The 22,667-nt window shown below is 38.8% G+C and overlaps 2 protein-coding genes and 1 non-coding gene across 5 annotated transcripts in view; all 3 read right to left on the bottom strand.

Moving 5' to 3' along the window:
- The window catches only part of ints6l (integrator complex subunit 6 like), a 173,105-nt gene that overhangs the window by 38,289 nt on the left and 112,149 nt on the right, over positions 1 to 22,667 (bottom strand). The window lies entirely within an intron of this gene.
- On the bottom strand, positions 766 to 21,046 carry pabir2 (PABIR family member 2). 3 transcript variants are annotated; one of them, XM_062045433.1, is made up of 11 exons: positions 20,001 to 20,754; positions 19,726 to 19,923; positions 19,137 to 19,215; positions 19,009 to 19,062; positions 17,568 to 17,611; positions 10,353 to 10,407; positions 9,963 to 10,070; positions 9,357 to 9,442; positions 7,845 to 7,909; positions 4,509 to 4,605; positions 766 to 1,998 (listed from the first exon to the last, which is right to left on the bottom strand). In XM_062045433.1, the coding sequence occupies exons 2-11, from the start codon at positions 19,848 to 19,850 to the stop codon at positions 1,857 to 1,859; spliced, it is 855 nt and encodes a 284-aa protein (XP_061901417.1). In that variant the 5' UTR covers positions 19,851 to 19,923; positions 20,001 to 20,754; the 3' UTR covers positions 766 to 1,856. The 3 variants fall into 3 exon arrangements, with proteins under 3 accessions (XP_061901417.1, XP_061901419.1, XP_061901418.1); XM_062045434.1 differs by lacking the exon at positions 766 to 1,998 and adding an exon at positions 2,038 to 2,955 and having other exon boundaries at positions 20,001 to 20,755; XM_062045435.1 differs by lacking the exons at positions 19,726 to 19,923; positions 20,001 to 20,754 and adding an exon at positions 20,765 to 21,046.
- Positions 10,149 to 10,247, bottom strand: LOC133649297 (small nucleolar RNA U109). Its single transcript, XR_009826040.1, has one exon. It is a non-coding gene; the product is annotated as a small nucleolar RNA U109 (small nucleolar RNA).

Below are 22,667 nucleotides of genomic sequence, written 5' to 3'. Positions count from 1 at the left end.
CATTTATTGGCCCTCATTAACACATTTTACTGTGACTTTAACTTAATTTAGCTGACCTGCCTGAGAATAAGATGACGTAGCAGGAGGGATCAGTCTTTCCAATTTGTTATATTTGGTAAGGTTTCAGACCCCTCGCGAATAGCAATGAACATTTCCACTTCCTGGCCTTGTTGGACATTGACATGAAATCAGGTATTGCTATTTTTAACAAGCAACGTGTCCTAGCTGGGGCCTCCCTTGCACTCACAGGCAGCTCAGTCTTGCTTGTGACATAAAAAACGAAGGATCCGGATAAAGTTTCTAAGCATATTTGATTTCCTTGTCATGTTTTTTTTTTGCTCATTTAAATGTCCTTCAAAATGACAATTCACATGAAGCATGATGAAAAATCCCCCCGCCACAACTACATTGCAGTCCTGTGGAAAACCATCTCAAAAACTTGATAAACGTGGATTAAGTTTGTGAAGACAACATTTTTAAAGAAATAATTTATTTGTCTTTGATATGAGCGCAAAAACAAAAGGCAAAAGCTTGATTTGACATTGGACATTATTAAGTTCATGCCCTGGAGAAATGTTTTGCATTGACAAGCAAACTGCTTTTCCTTGTTCTAGTTTTGGACAAAAAAAAGGACATTCAATAAATGGTAGAATGCAAACAATCCTTTCTTCATGGGCATGACTTAATATGATTACAATCACATCCTTGTTTGTACACGCAGGCTAAAAAGCCACCGGGGGCACAAGGAAGACAGTTGAACAAATGCAGGTGCAAAAATCACAGTATGGGTTTATTAACCTTTACATACTGCTATGACCTTTTCTTGTTTTAACAAATGGAGGCCATGTTAAAATTCTCCATTTGAGACTTTTAACACAGGCTGAGAAAATAAAACAAGAAACGGGTACCCTGTGCAACGTGAACCACAACAGAAAATAAACATGCTGTCATTGGGATTTTAGCTGCATATGACTGCAGCCAGATTACCACAACACAAACTTGGACTTTTACTTGAGAAACAACCTTATCGCCATCCTTTTTCATATATATTTTTATATAATCATTTTTTTAACCATAAATAAGATTTGTTTTCAAGAAAAAAACTAAACAAACTGTACAACAATCCATAAGTCTTTAGTGTTACACACTAAAAATACAACGTAAGCCACAGTTGCTCCGAAGGGTAACATGACACAGGAGGCAAACATCAGGCCACTGAAAATGAAAAACACCACAGTTTTAACCAATTGACGGGAAAATTAAAACCACTTACAGTACAACAGTAAGGATTGCCATTTATACTCCTTCCCCTCATCACTCACTTATACACAAAATCCACAAGGTTAAATATGTACATAAAAGCAAACATTGCAGAGAAACAATAAGTTAAATCTTACAAAATCTCAAGACTGTACATACAAAAAAGCCTGATGGACAAAAATGTTCCAGCACAAAAAAGGGGATACACTAATCCAAATATATATTTTGTTTGTCCAGTGCTTCATTTCGCCACCTCAATAAAAAGGGGCGACACGTGAATGATGGCTACTTCTAAGAACAAATGCCAGTATTTTGAAGCCAAGCACCATCCAAAGACTAGCAGCTTGTGCTCAGCATCCTTGGCCTTTACTAGGTTCACCAGATTTTTACTTCACATCCACACAACTAGATTTTACCTCCATACACAACATCTCAGCCATTCCTTTCACTTACTGCCCTCAAACTGCATGACCACGAGATGAAAGCACTACAAAGCACACATGGATTCCTCTAGGCAACGCCGAGGCAGAAGGTCTAAAACAGGGAAAAAAGATGGTTTTCCGAAGGTTCCCTTTTTTTTTTTTGCCTTGGTGCTGTCATTTTGGAGACAAATCCTGGAGGGAGGCGAAGGGAGAGTTGCTGGATGATGAGGGGGACACTCCCTCCATTTTGCCCGGAGAATCTGTCGAGGAGCAGACGCTGCTCAGGCTGCCGTCCAGCATTCCATCTGGAGAGTGACTGCATGAAAGCGGCGGTTTCAGTAAAAGCGCACACATTTTCTTCAGTGCAGATGCTGAAGAATCAAACCGGGTGATAAGATGTGCAGTGAAATGTCATACAAAAAACAACTATGCTACTACCACATTCTTCTTAGCATGTGAGCGCTCATATCAGACAATGCTTTCATCAGCGCCTCACAGCAGCCAGATATCAAGTCTGTGGAATTGCAGCAATGATGATCCTTTAGGGCCACTATACTTATCACTTTGCAATGTGACATCACAGTGTCCTTATTTAGCGACCTCCTCTGCAGTGTCGCATTTCCTGTATTAATCGTTTTTGTATTACTTTAAAAACAGGAATTCTCAAACTGTGGTATTGGTAAAGGTACGCAAGCTCCAACTCATGTTACGCCAAATACTTAAATATTCAAACAGTGTTACTTTTCAAACTGTGTGTCCACAACAACAACAGTGTCCACAACTATTAAATATACTTGTTAAATAGAACCTCTGCCTTGTTTTTAATGTATAATTAGGCCTTCTACGCTACTGTACTTTAAGTTTGGACATTATGGTGGTACTTTGTGAGCCAAGTGTTTTCTGAGGTGGTATTAGGTAATAAAAAAAAAATTGAAAACCACTGCTTTAAAATTACCAACAAATTGCATTTTGGGACATGCGTGTGTACATACATATACTTAACTGTAGAGACAATTATTTCAGCCTGGTATAAAGTCATTAATAATGATATTAACGCAAACATAGCTATAATATCAAAATAATACAGAATCAACAAATTTTATAATTTAGGTACAGCAGTAGGATAAGATTGGAGATTAAAAAAAAATGTGGATGGTGCATCTCTAGTGACTTTACACACCCGTGGCCATATTTACAAGGTTATTTTTGTATGTTGGAGTAAAATATTCCTCCTACCTGATTATGTGCCTGTTAAAAACAAGTTGAGGTTGTTCTTATGACACAGTAGAGAGAGTTGAGAGAGAAAGGGAGAGAAAGAAAAATTACTGTATAAGTTTAATTTAAATGTTAAAAATAGTCTCTGTTCAACTGAATATTATGCTTTTTTGTAAGGATGCCACAATACATTCTAATCACTCACTTTGTTGAAATACAAGTTATTTGTAGTACAATACCCATCTGCATAAGTCCCGGAAATTTTAAAACAAACCGTGGAGGCATTCCAAAATATTTATAAAACCATCTTGCCTGCTTTCATATTTTCAGGAATTTGCACAGTTTGGAATTTGCCTATGTGGTGACGTTTTTCCCCATTGGTGACGTCGGCGGCTGATCCATATATGGTATACATTTAACCAAAGGGCTTTGCACGGGTCTGCCATTGTAGTCAATAAGTGCCTTTTTTGCGGTCCTCTTGTTATGGGGCAGACTGGCTTGTAAATGCACAAGCATTCTCTGCTGTTGCCATTTCTAATACAAAGGTAGTGTATAGTTCTAACTTATATTTGTCAGACTCAATGCGGAAGTGCTAAAAACTACAACAAATATGGTTGGCATTCAATTTGGAGCCACAAATAAAACCGCCCACAAAACGCTGCATTCTGAAGGGACACTCAGAAAGCAGTTTGGAAATGGTCTGTAAAACAATATATGCAAGATTTTGACTAAATAACCACCATTACATCTTATATAGATCACAAGGAAGTGTTTTTAATGTAATATGACCCCTTTAAAGTCACACAAATTGCATTTAACTGGTGCGGTCAAATTGTTGTGTTAAATGATTCGCATTTTTTAGTCAAGATAGTCACAGGGTTGCTGTGGAACAACTATTAATTTGCATTAATAGTGCTTCATTTTGCATGAGCCAAGGGACTCAAAAAAGAAGGGAATATAAATAACGTGCTTAGCGTGTCATGTTTTCTAAAACATTTATCCACATTTATGTGGACCTGTTAATCCTTTTGTGAAAGTACTTTGGTGAAAACAAAACTCCTTCCTTCAGAGTGTGCATGATAATGTCGGTCGAATGTTCCGTCATGTTTTTTTAAATCTTAAATTTTCCACAGAGAGGGCCAACATGCTGTTTAGTCTTCCAAATTGACTTGTTTGCTTCTGCAGCCAGTCCCTAACAGATAAAATCCCTATTTGCACATGGATCTAACACTGCTTCGACAGTGCCAAACATGTGTTTTCAATCATATTCATGATGATGATTCATCTGCATTGAAGAGTTCATTTTGACATCCCTACTTAAAACACAAAAGGGTGGGATGGAGTTCTGTGCTGTACTTTTCATTCTGACGATCAACATGGAAAATGGTTTCATAAACAGTCTAAAAAGGGCCAATTGGGAAGGTGTCTGGTAATGTGGAGGCCAGTACCCAACGCCACAGACTCTCTTACTGAATTTTAACAGGCTATTAACCACTAACAGTAGGCAATGCTAACTTTTGGTATCAGAACACTAGCAGAGTATGTCAATACAAATTCTAAAATGGCTTGTTGTTTTTGTTTGCAAGTTCTGACATTGTAAAGAAGTCTTACCAGGAGCCGAGGTCCGACATATTGGAGACATCGGAGGACAGCATTGTGGTGGTGCCTTGAAAGAGCCTCTTTGGCTGACTCTCGGTCTCCATTTCACCTGCAAAGTGGAAGACATGTAAGATTTTTGTCTCTTGAAACGTGGCTACAGGATCATCTCTCAAAAGGACTTTCAAAAGACCTAACTTTGCACAACTGTGTATTTACAAAAAGGTATACTTAGATACTTTTGGATGAAGACATTGTGACGGTTTCTTAACAGACCTCATAGCACATACCACTACCACAGCTGACGAGGTCACAACACATTTTAACCGTTTTTGTTTTTTTAAAATTACTCATGCATGTTATTAGAATACAGGCCTCTACTGCTGCATGAAATACAATAAAACCTTAAGTCAACTTTATGTTTTGTTTAATAAGGTTTACAAACAATTTGCTGCACATGTTTTTATAACAAACCAAAAAGCTCAGTTTTAACCGTCCACAGAAACACTAATTACACACATGCTTCCTGTTAAATTGTTTCAGTGCAAGTGTGGTTTATTTTTTTCTTTATCAACTTTATTATATTATGATCCATATAAAATGTAAAACATATACAATGACACCATTTAAACAACACCACAGATACATTTCAGTCCTGTGGGAGAAACACTGAGGTCCAATTAAGGCATAGTCCACATGGGAACGCTCATGGGTGGTTTTTGTTTTGGGGCCAATTCCCTCTAGTCCAGGTGACAGTGATGGGGCGGCAACGTCACCATTAAAAAACAAAAGTGGTGGTTTCTTTATCCGCATAACAGCGACAAGGCGCTGATTTTCCTACCCTGTAACCCATTCTCAAAAATCATTTTAGGGCACACAAAACACCATATTCATGTAGGTGAAAGACCGAAAAGATACAATACTAAAAATATCCCTGTGAGTACAGGTACACTTGACAGGTCTGCCTGGTTGGCCACGCCTATAAGAATATAACTGATAGGTAATACTGTGGTCAGGTGACCCTTCTGAAGAGGACTGCAGATGACAGATGAAACATGTCAGGTAAAAATTCCACTCGGTATACCAAAAATATTGTCTGACAAAAAGAACATTTGAAAAATATATGAATGAGAAGACAATGAACCTTTGAGCAAAGTTTGCAGCGAGTTGCACGACAGGCCTCCGTCCTCAACACACGTGCTTGGGCTCATTAAAAAAGGAGAGCAGCTAGTTTTTATGTCCCGTGATTAAATGAAATTACCAACACGACAGAAATAGATGGACACGAAATTAACAAAAAAATTGTATCTCTGCCAAAAAGCCACACTTTAACAAATAGGAGAGTTATATAATACGTAAAGATAAGCAGGTAGCAGATTTCTGTAACATTGAGGAGGAAATTGTCAGCCAGCTTGAAAAATGACTCACCTATAAGCTACGTGAAGGATCCCAGAATTAGTTTTATTTAAATGTTTGCAATATTTAGAAATCATATTTCTATCAATCATACATACCATTGGGAAATCATTGATGTACATTGTGAAAGTGAACATATGCGTAAGTAATTGCTATGAAGTGGAAAAGGGGTATGATTAAATTAGCTTTCTGTCTTCCGAACTCGTATTCAGACACGTGTGTGAATGTGTGTGTGTGTGTGTGTGAATGTGGAAATAGTTTCAAAGCGCTTTGAGTTCCTTAAAAAAGGTAGAAAAGCGTTTTACAAGTACAACCCATTTACCATGTAAAGAGAAATGAAAATATGTAAAGTATTTGATGTATCATATTGAAACTGTATACATGTTCCAAATAAATGTCAATCTACCAACCAACCATTTCTCACAAGGAAACCTTACAATGTTTTAAATCCATAAACTGATATAAAATTGATTAGCGATGTAGAAAAATCCCATATTTTTACCAAATTTCAGGAGATTTTCTATATTTTGAAATGCAAATGTGGATAATCTTAGACACTTGTGTATAAGGTGTTTGTAATATGCCCTGATGTTTTCTTTGCTACTAAATAACCACAACATTAGCGCCGCATTAAACATGGCGTTGCTACTGGTCTGCCAATTCCTTAAAAATAATGTTAAAAAACAACTTAAAGCTATGTCCAGCTCTTTACTGAGGTATACTTTTCAGGTTTGGCTACATTTTACTGCAAAAGAATATAGGCTCTAAATATCGGTTATTGACCTCATTGACTACTAATAATCGGTATCTGCCCTGCAATTGGTCTCTAATGCAAATCCAACGTTTTCTTACCTTTTGGTACATGTTTTGTGCGTTTGGGTTCTCAATAAGTCTCAAGAATGTGAAATCAAACCATGGAGGCACAGCAGAGATATTTTTAAAACAATCTTTAATTTTTCCAAAGTAGGTCCAAATAAGCAGTATGGATTTTGAGACTTTAGTAACGTATTTTGCCTTAGTTACTTCAGCGGATATCTCCATATAAAAAGGTAGAGGTTTACCTGAAGACCTTTGCGTGAGTCCGCCATGTTTATTCAGTTGTAGTCAATAAGTTCCTTCTTTTTCCTCTATCCTCTTGTGAGGCAGACTGGCTTATACATGCACTCTAAAATCCTCCACTGTTTCAATTTGTAATAACCACAAGGATGTTTATTAAATGTAGAAAAAAATAACATGACGCCTTTATGAAAAGTGAGTGAAATTCAACTCAAGAGCTGACCTTGCAATCCTACACATATTCAGTCAGACAAACTACTGTTACTATTATTAACACCTCCACCTGGAGGTTATGTAAATTAACAATGCCCTTGTAGCTGTTTTCTAAAAAAAAAAAAAAGTATGAACATGTCAAACTGAAAAAGTGGTCTAAGGAAGAGCATGACATTCCAGCAGGTGACCAACACCAGCTGGAATGTAGCAAAAGTGAGGGTTTGCAGAAATATTGATGAGCTTGATCTCAATCCATTCACTTTCCACTAGTCTTTGTTTCAGATTTACAACACAGCTCTTACATTTCGAGTTCAACATGCAAGCTTTCTCTTGACATGTTGTGAGAACTACAACAGCACATCGTCTTTGATTACATGCTTCTAATTCTCACCAATCTGTCGAGGCAATAAACAAGTTAAGTTTGAATGACTTGCCTCCTCTGCAGTTAATTATCAAGTAGCATTTCAAGACAATGTTTACACAACATAACCTTGTTGATGACAACACAAGGTAATGTTAACACAACATAATCTTGTTGATGTCAACATGATCAAACGAAATTGTTAATTATCAAAAACTGCTGTGTTAAATGCACATACCGGTATTTTAAAAGAGGAACCACACTGTGACTAATGGACTATTAAAAAGGTATACAAAGTAGCTCACCTTTGCGCTTCATAGGCCCAAGTATGCTAGCTCGGATGCAGTTGATGGGACTCTGGCTCCGTCGGCTGAAGGGAAAAAAATGCAGTTTACAGTAAGCTGTTCTAAATAAGAAAAACAGATGTTGCATTATTACAATTATGCAACCAATTATATCTATAGCAAGAAAGTGAGGGTCTTAACATAATTAATAATGTAAAGTGTACCAAATTTAAATCAAAACAGAAAGACAAGTGCTTTATTTAGCAAAATATAACATGATGAACCACGTTTCTACCAATTGGTCAAAGCAAACAGATAAACATGCATTCATTTAAAGAGCAGGGGCCGTACTTATCAAGCTTCTTAGAGTGCCATTTTACACTTAAGTCCTGAAAATTTGCGAAATTTAGTCCTACTCTCAAACTTAAGAATAAAAGCTTTTTATCAACGTTCTTAAGTGTAAGAATCACTCCTACTCTCCACGATATTTAAGAGACCTTCAGAGGTGTCTTAAGTGGTTAGGAGTTGCCAGCAGGGGATGGCACTGAGGCGAGAGACGTGCGCGAACGTTCATCTTTGTTTGATGACGAGCAGCTGATCAAACGGTATCGTTTAGACACAGCAGGTATTATTTTTGTCACAGATTTAATAATTTTCCATTCCTTGTTGATTTCTGCATGTGGCTGCAGTGGACTAGTAAATATATAGCCACCCACACCAGTTTCTAATTAGTTGCCTAATTAATGAATTGGAAAGAAAATGTTATGAGTGTAGCGTATGTGTGTGGCACACACATACGCTAGGTTACAGCATGTGAGGTGAGTGACGTCAGTGAGTGTGTGGGCGAGAGAGAGAGGGAGCGGTATTGTGAGTGCGAGCGGGGACTAGTTTGTTTTGTGTTGGATTTGCTGTGTGCAAGCAATCAATAAAGCAAGATTTGCAACTAATCGCCGGACTCATCATTCACTCTAAAGTCGTCCGCTGTGGAGACCCACTGTCGGGTAAAGTGAAGGGTGTTGCCCCGAGCATACATCCTGGAGAAGTGTCTCCCCTGCCTCTTTGTTACGGCCTGGGAGCAGGAAGCAGGAAAGGTGCAACAAAAAGGAAACATTTATTTTTGATTCATTGCCAATATTGTTTGTTTGTTTTGTATTATTTTGTAGTTTATTGTCAAAATATACACTCCCATTGTCCACTTAAATATTTCTAAGATATTTCTTTATTCTTAGACAAGGGATTCCCTTCCGTGTTTGGTCATTTCTATGGACAGAAATGACGTCACCTAAAATTCCGTTTACGGCACATAGTAATGTCGTAATTCAGCTCTGAGTGTGACACTTAAGATTCAGTCCTACACTTCGCTGAAAGTGTGACTAAGACGCTTGATAACTAACTTTTAAGTGCAGCTTTCAGCGAATAATTTATTTACTCTTAAGTCAACTCTTAGCAGACTTCTTAGGAGTAATTCTAAGAAGCTTGATAAGTACGGCCCCAGAAGTGTTCCAGTAAAGTCACAATCAGTCCAAGACTCACCCGAAGCGTCGCGTTGGACTCGGTATGGGACTGGGAGTAAGGCCATTGCTGCTCACAAGAATTTGTAGAGACGGAGAGAAGCACTGCTGCTCCCAGCGAAGAAAACAGTTGTACAAAAAAAGGATGAGACATCTAGAAACAAATCCTTCAATTTTGCAGTAAAATAATGGCAGTGCTCTACACAGTTATATTTCTACACTCTGATCCAATGATGTGGTGATGCCTGCTAGCTTAGTAGCTTTAACACCCTTCCATTTCTTCTGCTGGGCCTTTTAATCTTTCACTTAGTAGGACATTTAAAATGTATCAACAGTACGTCCTTGGCCGTGTTTAGTCAATAGATTGTTAGCCTTGTAAATTGTTAGCTTGAGCACAGCAGTTGTTGTTTATGTCTCTGCGGCAAACCTAACAGCTGCTTCACGGACGCTGCTTGTTATTGTTTAGAAATTACTTCCTGCTGGACACCATGCAGCTTTCATTTAATTACCAGTTTGGGGTTAGTGGGGAATTAAGTTAGTTTAGAGTCGTTTCACCACTGCCTTTATCCATTTAGTGAAGAGGTATAATCACATAATGCACATGTAAACAAACCAAGTTCACATGTACCTTTTTCCCTATCCCTCTGGTTGGAGAAGGTGCCGGGGACACAGGCACAAAGTCGATCCGCTTGGGGGATGATGATGATGATGCAGTCTTTTCCAAATCATTGTCGCTCTAAAAACGCAAAAATAGGGCCTGAAAAAATGGGTCATCACACACACTAATGTAGTTACAATTGTAATATAGTACTAATTATGTTGGAGTATTATACTACCAACTCAGTCTGATCTTGAAAGACTGGTGGCCCTGATAACTCCCAAATATTTTTTTCTAGCATGTTTGTCCATGCCCACTCTCTAGAAAAGAGAGCAGCAATGTCGAGGGCTCAAAGCATGCCGATTTTCCAAGAACAACAAAATGCCATGAGTCACAAGTAACATCATAAAGCTTCCTTACCAGACTCAGACTTTCCTCCCAGGACTGGCTTATTTGCATAGCAGCTTGCACTTCCCTGTGCATACACAGTAAGAAAAAAATGATATGTTCATTTTCTATCACACTTCCATCGATGAAAACCACATACTCAATTCACAAAGCTCACTGTTTCCCATACAGTGTGGCGGGTTGCCACAAATAGATTTGGAGCTCCGTGTTCACCCATTCTCATAAACAAATTATGACCAGGCGCCTCATGTATTTAGCGTTTTTCACAGCAAAGTTGAGATACATAAAGAGTGAACTGAACGTGGAAATGTGCGGTGCCTTGCGCCAACTTCATGGTTGTCGTACGCACATTTCTATAAGCTGTGGATGTGTTGGCGACACTCAGAGGTGATACTGGTTTACAGCTTAAATAAATAAATGTTATACAATAACTCAAAGATTGGTGTGCATATCAGAGAGAAGAACAATTAACACACCCCAGTGAGTGCAATTACACAAATGGATATGTTGCGGGGTTCTTCTTCACTCCCCACAATTAGCGTGGAATAATGGCAAGTCAAAAGAATAACTTAAAAAAATGTATATTTTTTCTCCCCAACAATGAGAAAAATTAGGTGGAAAATACAAAAACTGAAAAAATGGTGAACGTGTCCAGAAAATGTATTTAGCATAAATGTTTACATAAACTTTTTTTTAAATAAACAGTATTTAATTTACTGTGTGACACTTAAAGTATTTTACCTTCTTTGTAAAAGTAGACAAAAACCCAAACAATTCTCCTCCTCTGCTGAAAAGCACTAGCTCCAACCTAACACACCTCAATGCCAGGTAAAAGCATATTTTTATAGTCTAGGCCAGGGGTCGGCAACCCGCGGCTCTAGAGCCGCATGCGGCTCTTTAGCGCCGCCCTAGTGGCTCTGTGGAGCTTTTTCAAAAATGTATGAAAAATGGAAAAAGATGAGGGGAAAAAAATATATTTTTTGTTTTAATATGGTTTCTATAGGAGGACAAACATGACAAACCTCCTTAATTGTTATAAAGCACACTGTTTATATTAAACATGCTTCACTGATTTGAGTATTTGGCAAGCGCCGTTTTGTCCTACTAATTTTGGCGGTCCTTGAACTCACCGTAGCTTGTTTACATGTACAACTTTCTCTCGACTTTCTAGGACGTGTTTTATGCCACTTCTTTTTCTGTCTCATTTTGTCCACCAGACTTTTAACATTGTGCATTAATGCACAAAGGTGAGTTTTGTTGATGTTATTGACTTGTGTGGAGTGCTAATCAGACATATTTGGTCACTGCATGACTGCAAGCTAATCGATGCTAACATGCTATTTAGGCTATCTATATGTACATATTGCATCATTATGCCTCATCTGTAGGTATATTTGAGGTCATTTAGTTTCCTTTAAGTCATCTTAATTCAATGTATATCTCATGACACACTATCTGTATGTAATATGGCTTTTAATTTTTTGTGGCTCCAGACAGATTTGTTTTTGTATTTTTGGTCCAATATGGCTCTTTCAACATTTTGGGTTGCCGACCCCTGGTCTAGGCCCTTCCCCCAGAGCATTAAAAAAAACACAAATTCATCAATTAAGCAAAGTATAGGCTAAAGAAACTCTGCTTCTTTCAAAATGTATTAAAACGATGAAAAATATAGGAAAACTAAATATGCAATGTACAGTGACAAATGTCATTATGCAATATAATATTTTTTAAATTAAATTGAAAAAAAAGTTGTTAGTGACCTCACTGAACTGCGCCCCACAATGACGCTTTAAAATGCGTGCGATGACGTCAGCGCAGTTTGACTCCGGCGACCGCGAAAATGACCAGGTAAGTTGAGAATACTTTTGCTTCGCCAGAATTGTCCATTACGGATACTGAGGATAGGTAGAGGCATCAAGTGTGCTCGATGATCTGCCGGGTTTGAATAAAAGCTACGTGGTCACCGGAGTGAATGTGTGTGCGTATCTCTGGTGCAGTGTGTACGTGTGTGTGCGCGTGCGTGCGCCGGGTGTTTGCGTGTCTCCCGCAGATCTCGACGGAGCCACTCCGTCTCAGGATATAGAAGCTTTTGCAAAGCGGTAAAAAAACAAAAACATTAAATTATCAGCATGTTAGCCTATTAAATTCCAGCATACAATGCAGCTGAAATTGCCAGAATTAAAGCGCAATTTGAAGCAAAAGTTGGTTTTCCTGATGTAATTAGAGCCATTGGCTGCACAGACATTGCTCGCCATCATATGACCAATATGTATAATTTAACAGGAAACATTTTCAATCAATGTAAAGAGAATACTGTACGTGATGCGCAAATGCTATCAAAAAACATTGTAGCGATGTTGCCTGGTTCAACGTACTTACGCTCTGAGTAACAGCACGGATGGAAGAGACAACAAGCTGGCATTGTGCACTATTTGTGGCTTGTACGCAAGTACATTTATTAATGTAATTGTCCTAATATTAATCCCTGAGATATATATGGAGCATAGGTGCCCCCCAAATGTTATAACCCGTTGTTACAGCATCATTACAAGTCAGTGGTTAAAGTGAGTGACGTGCTGTTTTTTTCTGGTTTAACTACATCTTAAGATATTTCAAACAAACCTTTTAGTGTCTCTGTGGGCAAAGTATATTCATGTTGAAAACCCATGCTAAAAGTGGGAAGTAATTTTTCTCGCCAAACGCAATGCTGCACTAACTTGCAACAATACTGGAATAGACTCAATTTTTACACTCCAGCAAGAAGCACCTCCAGCTCAATGTCGGTGAAATTTTTCATTTTTGTCATCCTGCTCAATATTTTAATGTTTTCTGATGGTGCAGAGAAAGGATATCGCAGACGCATGACTAATTTTGACATGATTTTCATAATTAAATGAGGGCATAGACAGGGAGTGGCCCAGGAACTACAACATGAGCGCTCAATATCCATGTTAATTGGAATGTATAAAAAGAAACGTGCTTGGATTAATGTGTGCGCATACGGTACATGAAAAGGTGTCGTCTTGTGATTTTTACCTACTTTTAAAACACTTCCTTGTGATCTACATAACACGTAATGGTGGGTCTTTCGTCAAAATTTGCATAGATTATGTTTTACAAACCATTTTAAAACCGCTTTCTGACCATCTCTTCAGAATGCACTGTTTTTTGAGTGGTCTTATGCTACCAGGTGGCAACCCATCAGTCTTCCTGTTTCTTGAACGGGTTGTACTGAAAACTAATTTCATTGTACTTTTTAAGTGCAATAACAATAAGGTTATATTCTAATATGTATGTGCTTCTCCTTTGACTGTATCTTCTCTGTCAGCCATGTTGTAATTTTTAGCGCTTCCATTTCGACTCCGACAGATACAATTTCGTCCTATACCAGACCTGGGGTTGATTTATCAAGCTTCTTAGAATTACTCCTAAGAAGTCTGCTAAGAGTTGACTTAGAGTAAATAAATTATTCGCTGAAAGCTGCACTTAAAAGTTAGTTATCAAGCGTCTTACTCACACTTTCAGCGAAGTATAGGACTGAATCTTAAGTGCCACACGCAGAGCTGAATTACGACATTACTATGTGCCGTAAATGGAATTTTAGGTGACGTAATTTCTGTGTCCATAGAAATGACCAATCACGGAAGGGAATCAATCCCTTGTCTAAGAATAAAAAAATATCTTAGAAATATTTAAGTGGATAATGGGAGTGTATATTTTGACAATAAACTACAAAATACAAAACAAACAAACAATATTGGCAATGAATCAAAAATAAATGTTTCCTTTTTGTTGCACCTTTTCTGCTTCCTGCTCCCAGACCGTAGTCGAAGAGCGCAGGGGAGACACTTCTCCAGGGCCGATGTATGCTCGCGGCAACACCCTTCACTTTACCCGGCAGTGGGTCTCCACAGTGGACGACTTTAGGGTGAATGATGAGTCCGGCGATTAGTTGCAAATCTTGCTTTATTGATTGCTTGCACACAGCCAATCCAACACAAAACAAACTAGTCCCCGCCCGCACTCACGCTACCGCTCCCTCTCTTCTCTCGCCCACACACTCACTGACGTCACTCACCTCACATGCTCTCACCTATTAAAGGGCCACACACACATACGCTACTCTCATAACATTTTCTTTCCAATTCATTAATTAGGCAACTAATTTGAAACTGGTGTGGGTGGCTCTATATATACTAGCCCACTGCAGCCACATTCAGAAATAAACACGGAAGCAAATGATTAAATCTGTGACAAAAATAATACCCGCTCTGTCTAAACAATACCGTTTGATCAGCTGCTCGTCATCAAACAAAGCCAGGACATCCTTCCGCTCCCTGAATGTTCACGCACGTCTCTCTTGCCTCAGTGCCTTCCCCTGCTGGCAACTCCTAACCACTTAGGACACCTCTGAAGGTCTCTTAAATATCGTGGAGAGTAGGAGTGATTCTTAGACTTAAAAAAGTTAATAAATAGCTTTTATTCTTAAGTTTGAGAGTAGGACTACATTTCGCAAATTCTCAGGACTTAAGTGTAAAATGGCACTCTAAGACGCTTGATAAATACGGCCCCTGGGCATTCTGCGGCCTGCGGGCCACATCCGGCCCTTTGTGCGTCCCTGTCCGGCCCGCGTGAGGCCAATCATAAATTACAAAATCAATTTAAAAAAGTATCTATGTCGAGTGTGCAATACAACGGTGCTGCTTTTGTTTTGAAAAGCGTTATTTGTATTACTTCCGTGTGGACGTATGCACGTGCGTGATTGTGAGTGAATGAACAGCTGCAATCACAAATTACAAAATAAAGTTGAAAAAAACATCTATATCGTGCGCGCAATACAACTGTGCTGCTTTTATTTTGAAAAGTGTTATTTATGGCCGTATGTCCGTGTGTAACCTGTGAGTGAAGGTGCACAGCGACAAGTGATGCACGGTTTACACCCGAGACGCTAAAAAGAGAAAAGTTGATGACGAATGCCGTGTTTTCAACAAGACATGGACTGCCAAGCAACGTTCCCTCTAAAGATGCGCGCCTGCGCAATTGCGCACAGCTCAAGCGTCCTCTGCGCACAGCAAATATATGCCGCGCACCAAATCAAATCCCATCTGAATTCTAAACAAAATAAACATTTATTCTGTGTAATTTTGCAATGCAACTTTGAGTGACAGTGACAACAAGCGGCCCTAACGGTGTTCGTCAACACCGTTCAATTGAACACCGTTCAATTATTGTAACGTCTATGGAGATGCTTTGAGGCCAGGAATTATATCGATCACTTTATTGAGCAAAACTGTTTATATTCGGCCATAACCACACCAAAAACATGAGTAAAACACTTCTCTCTCGAAAAACTAGTCACTTTCTGCCATACAAACCAGGCCAAAACCAACTTGTCATCTGTCACCAACACGCATACCACTAAACCACTGGTGCGTTTATGGCCACACAAAAAGTCGGACAACTCAAACACCACAAAGTTACACTATGACTCCTCAGTCATACGTGTGTTTATTTTACTGTCATTTATTATTAATGTTAATTTATTTATATTAATCATGGAATGCTGTTACTAGAGAAAGTTACAGGATTGCACACTTCATCCTATGCTTACATTTCATTGTGCAACATGAGGATGTTTAAGGGGAACTAAATGTGATCTCTGAAAGGGGTACAAATGATTTCCAAAGCAGTGCTTTTGGTATAAAGTTAAGTTAGGTTAAATGAAAGTATTATTAATTATTATTATTATTCTTACGGTATATATCAAAAATATTATTGAGCAAAATTTAATTGAAATATTGTCGATGTGGCCCTCCAGCAGTGCTCGGTCGGGTTGCTCATGCGGCCCCCGGTAAAAATTAATTGCCCACCCCTGTCCTATACGATACTTTGTATTAGAAATGGCAACAGCGGAGTATGCATGTGCATCTGCGGCCAGTGTGCCCGACAACAAGAGGATAGAGAAAAAGAAGGAACTTGTTGACTAAAACGTTGGACGACAAAGGCAGACTCACGCAAAGTTCTTCGGGTAAAACTTTACTATACAGGTATATGGAAAGATCAGCTGACGCAACATGTTGTAAAACGTCACAAATGAGGAAAATTCCGAATGGCTCGTATGGAGGAGGTATGAAGAAAGGCCAGATTGTTTCAAAAAATGATCCGCCATGCCTTCAGTTCGAGTTCAAATTTTCTTGACTTATGCAGATAAAATTCACAAAAACAGGTACCAATAAGAAAGAAAAGTTGGTTTGCCATAATAGGTCCCCTTTAATATGTCTGCATTGCGTACAACTTTTTCTGGATTTGAGTGTACACCATTTTTAGTAGGAAATCCATGCAAGTACTAAAGGGGAACTGTACTTTTATTTGTAATTTTGCCTATCATTCACAATCCTTATGTAAGACGAACACATGTTCTTAGGGGTGTAACGGTATTTTAAATACCGTGATATAGCAGTCAGAAGGTCTTTACAATAATGCCGTGACACGTGACGGTATGAAACAAATCTTGGTGTGTAATATTGTTTCTGGCGCTGTAGCGTTGACCGGGTCTGAAAACAAACTACATCTCCCAAATTCCTCTGCGCACCGTGGGGGGGGGGGGGGGGGGGGGGGGGGGGGGGGGGGGGGGGTTGTAACGCTGTAAGCAGGAAGTGAAGTGTGTTCGTAGTAGATAAGAGGAATTGTTTTTACACACAAACCCTGCCGAAAGTCTGCATTCTGCATGGCAAAGTGCGCCACTTCCATTCTGAGTGTTTCCAAGGCGACACAGAGCCAGGCAGTCACGTTGCACCGTACGGAGGTTTTATTCAAACGTGAGGACATGCATCTACAGTTTGTATGTTAATGCTAACGAGTTTTTGGTTGAAAAATCAAACAATACATTTTCAAATGTGTGTGTTCAATACGTTATCACTAAATGTATCATACTTACGCACGTATTATACATACCATCAGTCATTTTGTGTAGTTCTGTTCATTATTACTTATCACCTGTTTTTTTAGCTACACAGGTTTTTTTAGGGTTTTTTTAGAGTAACATACTAGCGATTCTCCCTTGGTAAAAGTGCAATGCCACGGTTATTTCTAAGAAACAGTAAAGGTCATCTGTGTTTATTTCAACTATTTTCTGTAAAATACTTTAGGGCTGGAAAATGACATTTTTTGATTACTTGAAAAAATGTAATCGAGGTAATCCAAGTGTTTGTGTACATATGATCTTACCGTTCATGTGCGGTTTCTCTGTTCATCACATCCACCCCTTCTTCCTATGAGAACACAGAACATACTGTTGATTCTTATTCACACAGCCAGCGACTATCTCTCTGCCAACACGACTCTGTCGGAGTCTGACACTACCAATCGATCAACTATGTAAGACCGATGTCCCTCTTGACTCCAAAAAGTTACTTTTGCATGTGTATGAGACAACAGCCATCCAAAGGCATGAGGGGGAGACGGTGGTCTGCCAGCTCACTTCTTATCAAACAAGGTCACATTCAATGTTCCCTCTAAAGGTGCGCGCCTGTGCAATTGCGCACTGCTCAAGCGTTCTCTGCGCACGGCAAATCTATGCTGCGTACAAAATCAAATAAAAAAATAAGCTCATAACAATTTTCGACACACGGACACGACAGAGAAAACACTTTTCGTCATCATTGTTCAAATATTGTAACGTCTGTCGAGACGCTTTGTGGACATGAATTCCATCGATCACTTAACTGAGCAAAACTCTTTATTGTCGGCCATAAACACATCACCAAAACATTAGTAAAAAAAATTATATCAAGCAAAAGTGGTCATTTTCTGCAGTACAAACCAGACCAAAAGCAACTTTGTTATATCAACAGCAGCTGCTCGCTCTTTCTTACTTGCGCCAACACATGCACATATGGCACTTAGCCAGTGATGCGTTTATAGCCACACAAAAAGTCGGACAACTCCAACACCACAGTGTCATTCCAGGTCGTTACACTATGATTTACCAATCAAATGTGTGCTTATTCTAGTGTCATTTATTAGGAATCTTAATTTATAAATATTAATCATGAAATGCTGTTAGTAAATTAAATAAATACTAATAAAAATATATTTTTTTACAAACAGGAAGTTGCAGGAATGTACACATGATCCCCTGCTTACAGCTCATTGTGCAACATGTGAATGTTTTAATGGGAACTAAATGCCATGTCTGAAAAGGGTACAAATTATTTCCAAAGCAGGACCTCCACCCAGACAAACAATACAAGTACACAGTTCATGAAAAACAATATTTGTTGTTATTGTCATTGTAAGTGGGCCTAAACACTTATATTAGAAATGGAAATGACTGCTGTCATTTGATTATAATAATAAGATAATGTTGTCTGTCTATCTTGTGTTGGCCATGCGATGAGGTGGGGACTTGTCCAGGGTGTACCCCGCCTTCCGCCCGAATGCAGCTGAGATAGGCTCCAGCAACCCCCAAAGGGACAAGCAGTAGAAAATGGATGGATGGACGGACATTGAACTTATTTAGTCAGGTTTGGGACAGGTGTGCTGCTGGTGTAGCCACAGTGTGCAGGTCTGATGTTGCTCACATGGGCTCCACTGAATGCTCAGGGAGTTTTTGCATTTGCTCACACACATGAAAAATTAGAGGGAACAATGGTAACATTATTCTTACTTGTTTGATTTGATGAAGCCTGGTGCTGGGAACACGGATTGGAGACGAAGGAACCTATAAGATGAATTAGAGTGGGAACATTCACAACGACATAACTCAGACAAGTTTATTTTTAAAATGTGAAGTACCATATTGGGCCTGTTGACCACCGTTGTGCTATTTCTGCGGCTTCGCAAGACCTCTCGCTGGAACACTTGGGAGTTATCACTGCAATGACAAACTTGTCTTAGTCAGAATGTTCATCCAACAGGTTAGCATTGGTGACACTGAACTAAACACATGTACTCCTAACAACCAGCGTCTTCGGCAGTGGACATTTGTGCTTTGCATAACATTTTTTGTAACGGACAAAATAAACCAAAACCTAAAATGTCCACTGCATAGAACATTGATTCACATTGGGGTAAGTATCAAAATGTTAGGGCTGGTCAGCTTTCAGGTGACTTTTCAGAATTAGGCTTAAATGCAGTAAAACCATTTACCACTGATTGATTGATTGATTGCAACTTGTATTAGTAGTTTGCATAGTACAGTACATATTACATACAATTGACCACTAAATGGTAACACCTGAATACGTTCTTCAACTTGTTTAAGTTGGGGTCCACGTTAATTCATGGTAAACCACTAAATGGTTATAGTGCATTTTATCCTCACTCTGAAAACCCAAAAATGTTTACTTTTTATAAGAAAGAAGTCCAAATGAACCACTAAAACCTTAGGCCATTGATCATGGGCGCACTGTTGGATCTCCTTAGCTGTCCATCACTCTGAACCAAGGAGGACGGGCTGTCCAGGTCCAGCTCCATCTTTTCTAGCTGCAGGACTCCTGAATTGAGCATACTGCGAAGTTGACTCTGGTCTACTTTTTGGAATCAAAAAGGTCCAACCCCAGGCTCTTTACATGTTTGCTCTCTAAACGGGACACATTGACGCAAAACCATCAATCATCTTACACGGCTAATGAAGAAAAAAAATACGTTCAGACCCACCTCAATCAATGAGGGCCGTCCAATGTACAAAACTCTGCAGTTGGGAAAACTTAACGATGTTAGTTTAAAACAAATACCGTCGTAATTGTATGCGACAGGCCATCGACGAGTCCGAGTTAACGTTGTTCGGAATGTTATGTGAAATCCCCAACTTTCCTGGCGCAGAGTTAGCATGCGATGGCTAAACCCAGCACAAAGCCCACTAACTCGCAAGCTGATAGTTGCAAAAGCGTGACCACTGACTAACAACGAGTACCATTGAATGCCAGCGCGTTGAAGAGTAGCTCACCGTTGTTACAATTGCCAACTAGTGACAAAGTACAAAAATAAACGTTCGAGTTAAAAGTAATTTTAAATTGAGTGGTTCTGATAACGCGTGGACAAAACACATTTGCTAATGTTGAGGTTAGCTTATCGCCCGCTTCCATTAGCCGATTCAACTACACAGGCTAGGAGCTAAGTTAGCATCCACGTCCAGAGAGCCGGGTGATTAAAACACACTCATGTTTGTTTGAGCATGATAAAAAAAAACAAAAAAACAACAAAGTCTAAATGAAATAAATTAGGTTAAGCATGACGTTAGTACGCGACGTGGAGTTGCATTATTCCGGTTCGGCGAGTCGCCCCCAATAGTGCATAAGCTCTGCAGAGTATAGCATCGTAGAAGCTAGCTGCTAACTTGCTAACAGACAACTTCACGCCCCTTTAAGACGAGTACAGCCGGCCTATCACAGAGCAGAACACTTGGTGCGTTACATCTGTACCGGGAAGTCGGAATGTTGGAGTTCCTCGTCGGAATTTCAAGTGGAACGCCCGTCGAACTCGGATTTCCGACTCGGAAAGTCGGAGCATTCCCGGCGTGCGACCAGCCAACAGCGTTTTCTATTCGGGCTCCAGTACTCTGGAATGTTCTACCGATAACAGCTACAGATGCTACCTCAGTAGAAGCATTTAAGTCCCATCTTAAAAGTAATTTGTATTGTATACACCAGGGGTCACCAACCTTTTTGAAACCAAGGGCTACTTCTTGGGTACTGATTAATGCGAAGGGCTACCAGTTAGATACACACATAAATAAATTGCCAGAAGTAGCCAATTTGCTCAATTTACCTTTAACTCTGTTATTATTAATAATTAATGATATTTATCTTTGTGGAAACACTGATTATCTTAATGATTTCTCACAATAAATATATATAGAAACAGATAAATATCAATATGCAACACTTTATTTTTATATTTTCTCTAAGTGCACATTTTTCAAATTGAACATTTTCAAATGATCACTTCTAAGACAGTCTTGTGAAATCACAATATCCCATTTTAACTAGCTAACCACTAACATTTTTTAACAAATCATATACTTTGCACCATGTTTGTACAAATAATATCTCATGTAAAATACAAAAGTAAACTCTCAAATTTTTAAATCATGTCACACTTTGAACTGGACACCAAATCTGTTATCTCTTTCTTTGTCAGTTAGTGGGAAGCCTGGCATTGCATGCTGTTAACTAGTGTGTTGTACTCTGGTGTGTAACTTGACACTGCAACTCTGAGTGAGTCTTGCAGATGTGCATCAGTGAGGCGTGTTCTGTGTTTGTTCTTGATGAAGTTCATGTCAGAAAAGGCTGATTCACAAAGATAAGATTTTTCCTCATTGTTTGCGGAACCTTCTTAATCTTTTGGACATATTTTCACAGCAATCTGGCCTTAAGCTTAATTATGATAAACGTAAAATGTTAAGGATCGGAAATCTAAAGGGAACGTCCTTTCGAATGGAATGCAAAGTGCCTGTTTTGTGGACAGATGGACCAGTTAACATACTTGGTGTTGTTGTCCCAGAAAATCTGGAAGATCTGGGCTCAGTAAATTATGATAATCGACTAAGAAAGCTGGACAAAATTATGCAATTATGGAAAGGGAAATCCCTAACCTCGTATGGTAAAATGTCTATTGCCAACTCGTTAATTATTCCTCAATTTATTTATTTGTTTTTGTCATTAACAGCTCCATCACAAAACTTTTTTAAGATTTATGAGCGGAGGGTCTTCGATTTTGTCTGGAACGGCAAACCAGAAAAGATTAAAAGAAAGGTTTTGTACAAAGAGTATGAATATGGGGGCCTGAAACTTCTCAACCTTGAAGCTATGTGTCTGTCTTTAAAAGCATCAATTGTTCCAAAGATGTATTTAAACATTGAGTGGTACACAAATGTCCTGTTGGACAAAAAACATGTACTGTATCAAAATAAATTGTATCCTTTTTTACAAGTGATCCCCTCCCAGAGAGTCTGCTGGGAAACATGGCGGGGTTCATAAAGGAAACAATCCACTCATAGTGGTGTTTTCAATTTTATGTGCCAGAAAAAAAGAGACGATATTTTGCAGCAGTTAATATGGATGAACTCTAATATTGTAATAGATGGAAAGCCTTTCTTTTGGAAAAATATGTTTGAAAGAGGAATCATTTTTGTCAATGATATTATCAATGAGAATGGTAAAATTATGAAGTATGATGAATTTAGAGCTATGTATGGTGATGCTTGCTCAAGCTTTTCATTTTATCAACTAACTGGAGTAATTGGGAAAAGATGGAAACAAATAATTAATTATGGAACTACTAAATTATTAGTTTGTAAACCTCTAATAAGAAATTCTAGTTGGC

The sequence above is a fragment of the Entelurus aequoreus genome, linkage group LG04, assembly GCF_033978785.1.
Source record: "Entelurus aequoreus isolate RoL-2023_Sb linkage group LG04, RoL_Eaeq_v1.1, whole genome shotgun sequence".
Taxonomy (NCBI): domain Eukaryota; kingdom Metazoa; phylum Chordata; class Actinopteri; order Syngnathiformes; family Syngnathidae; genus Entelurus; species Entelurus aequoreus.
The sequence above is the reverse complement of the archived record's forward strand: the minus strand, read 5'-3'. Positions and strand labels throughout refer to the sequence as shown.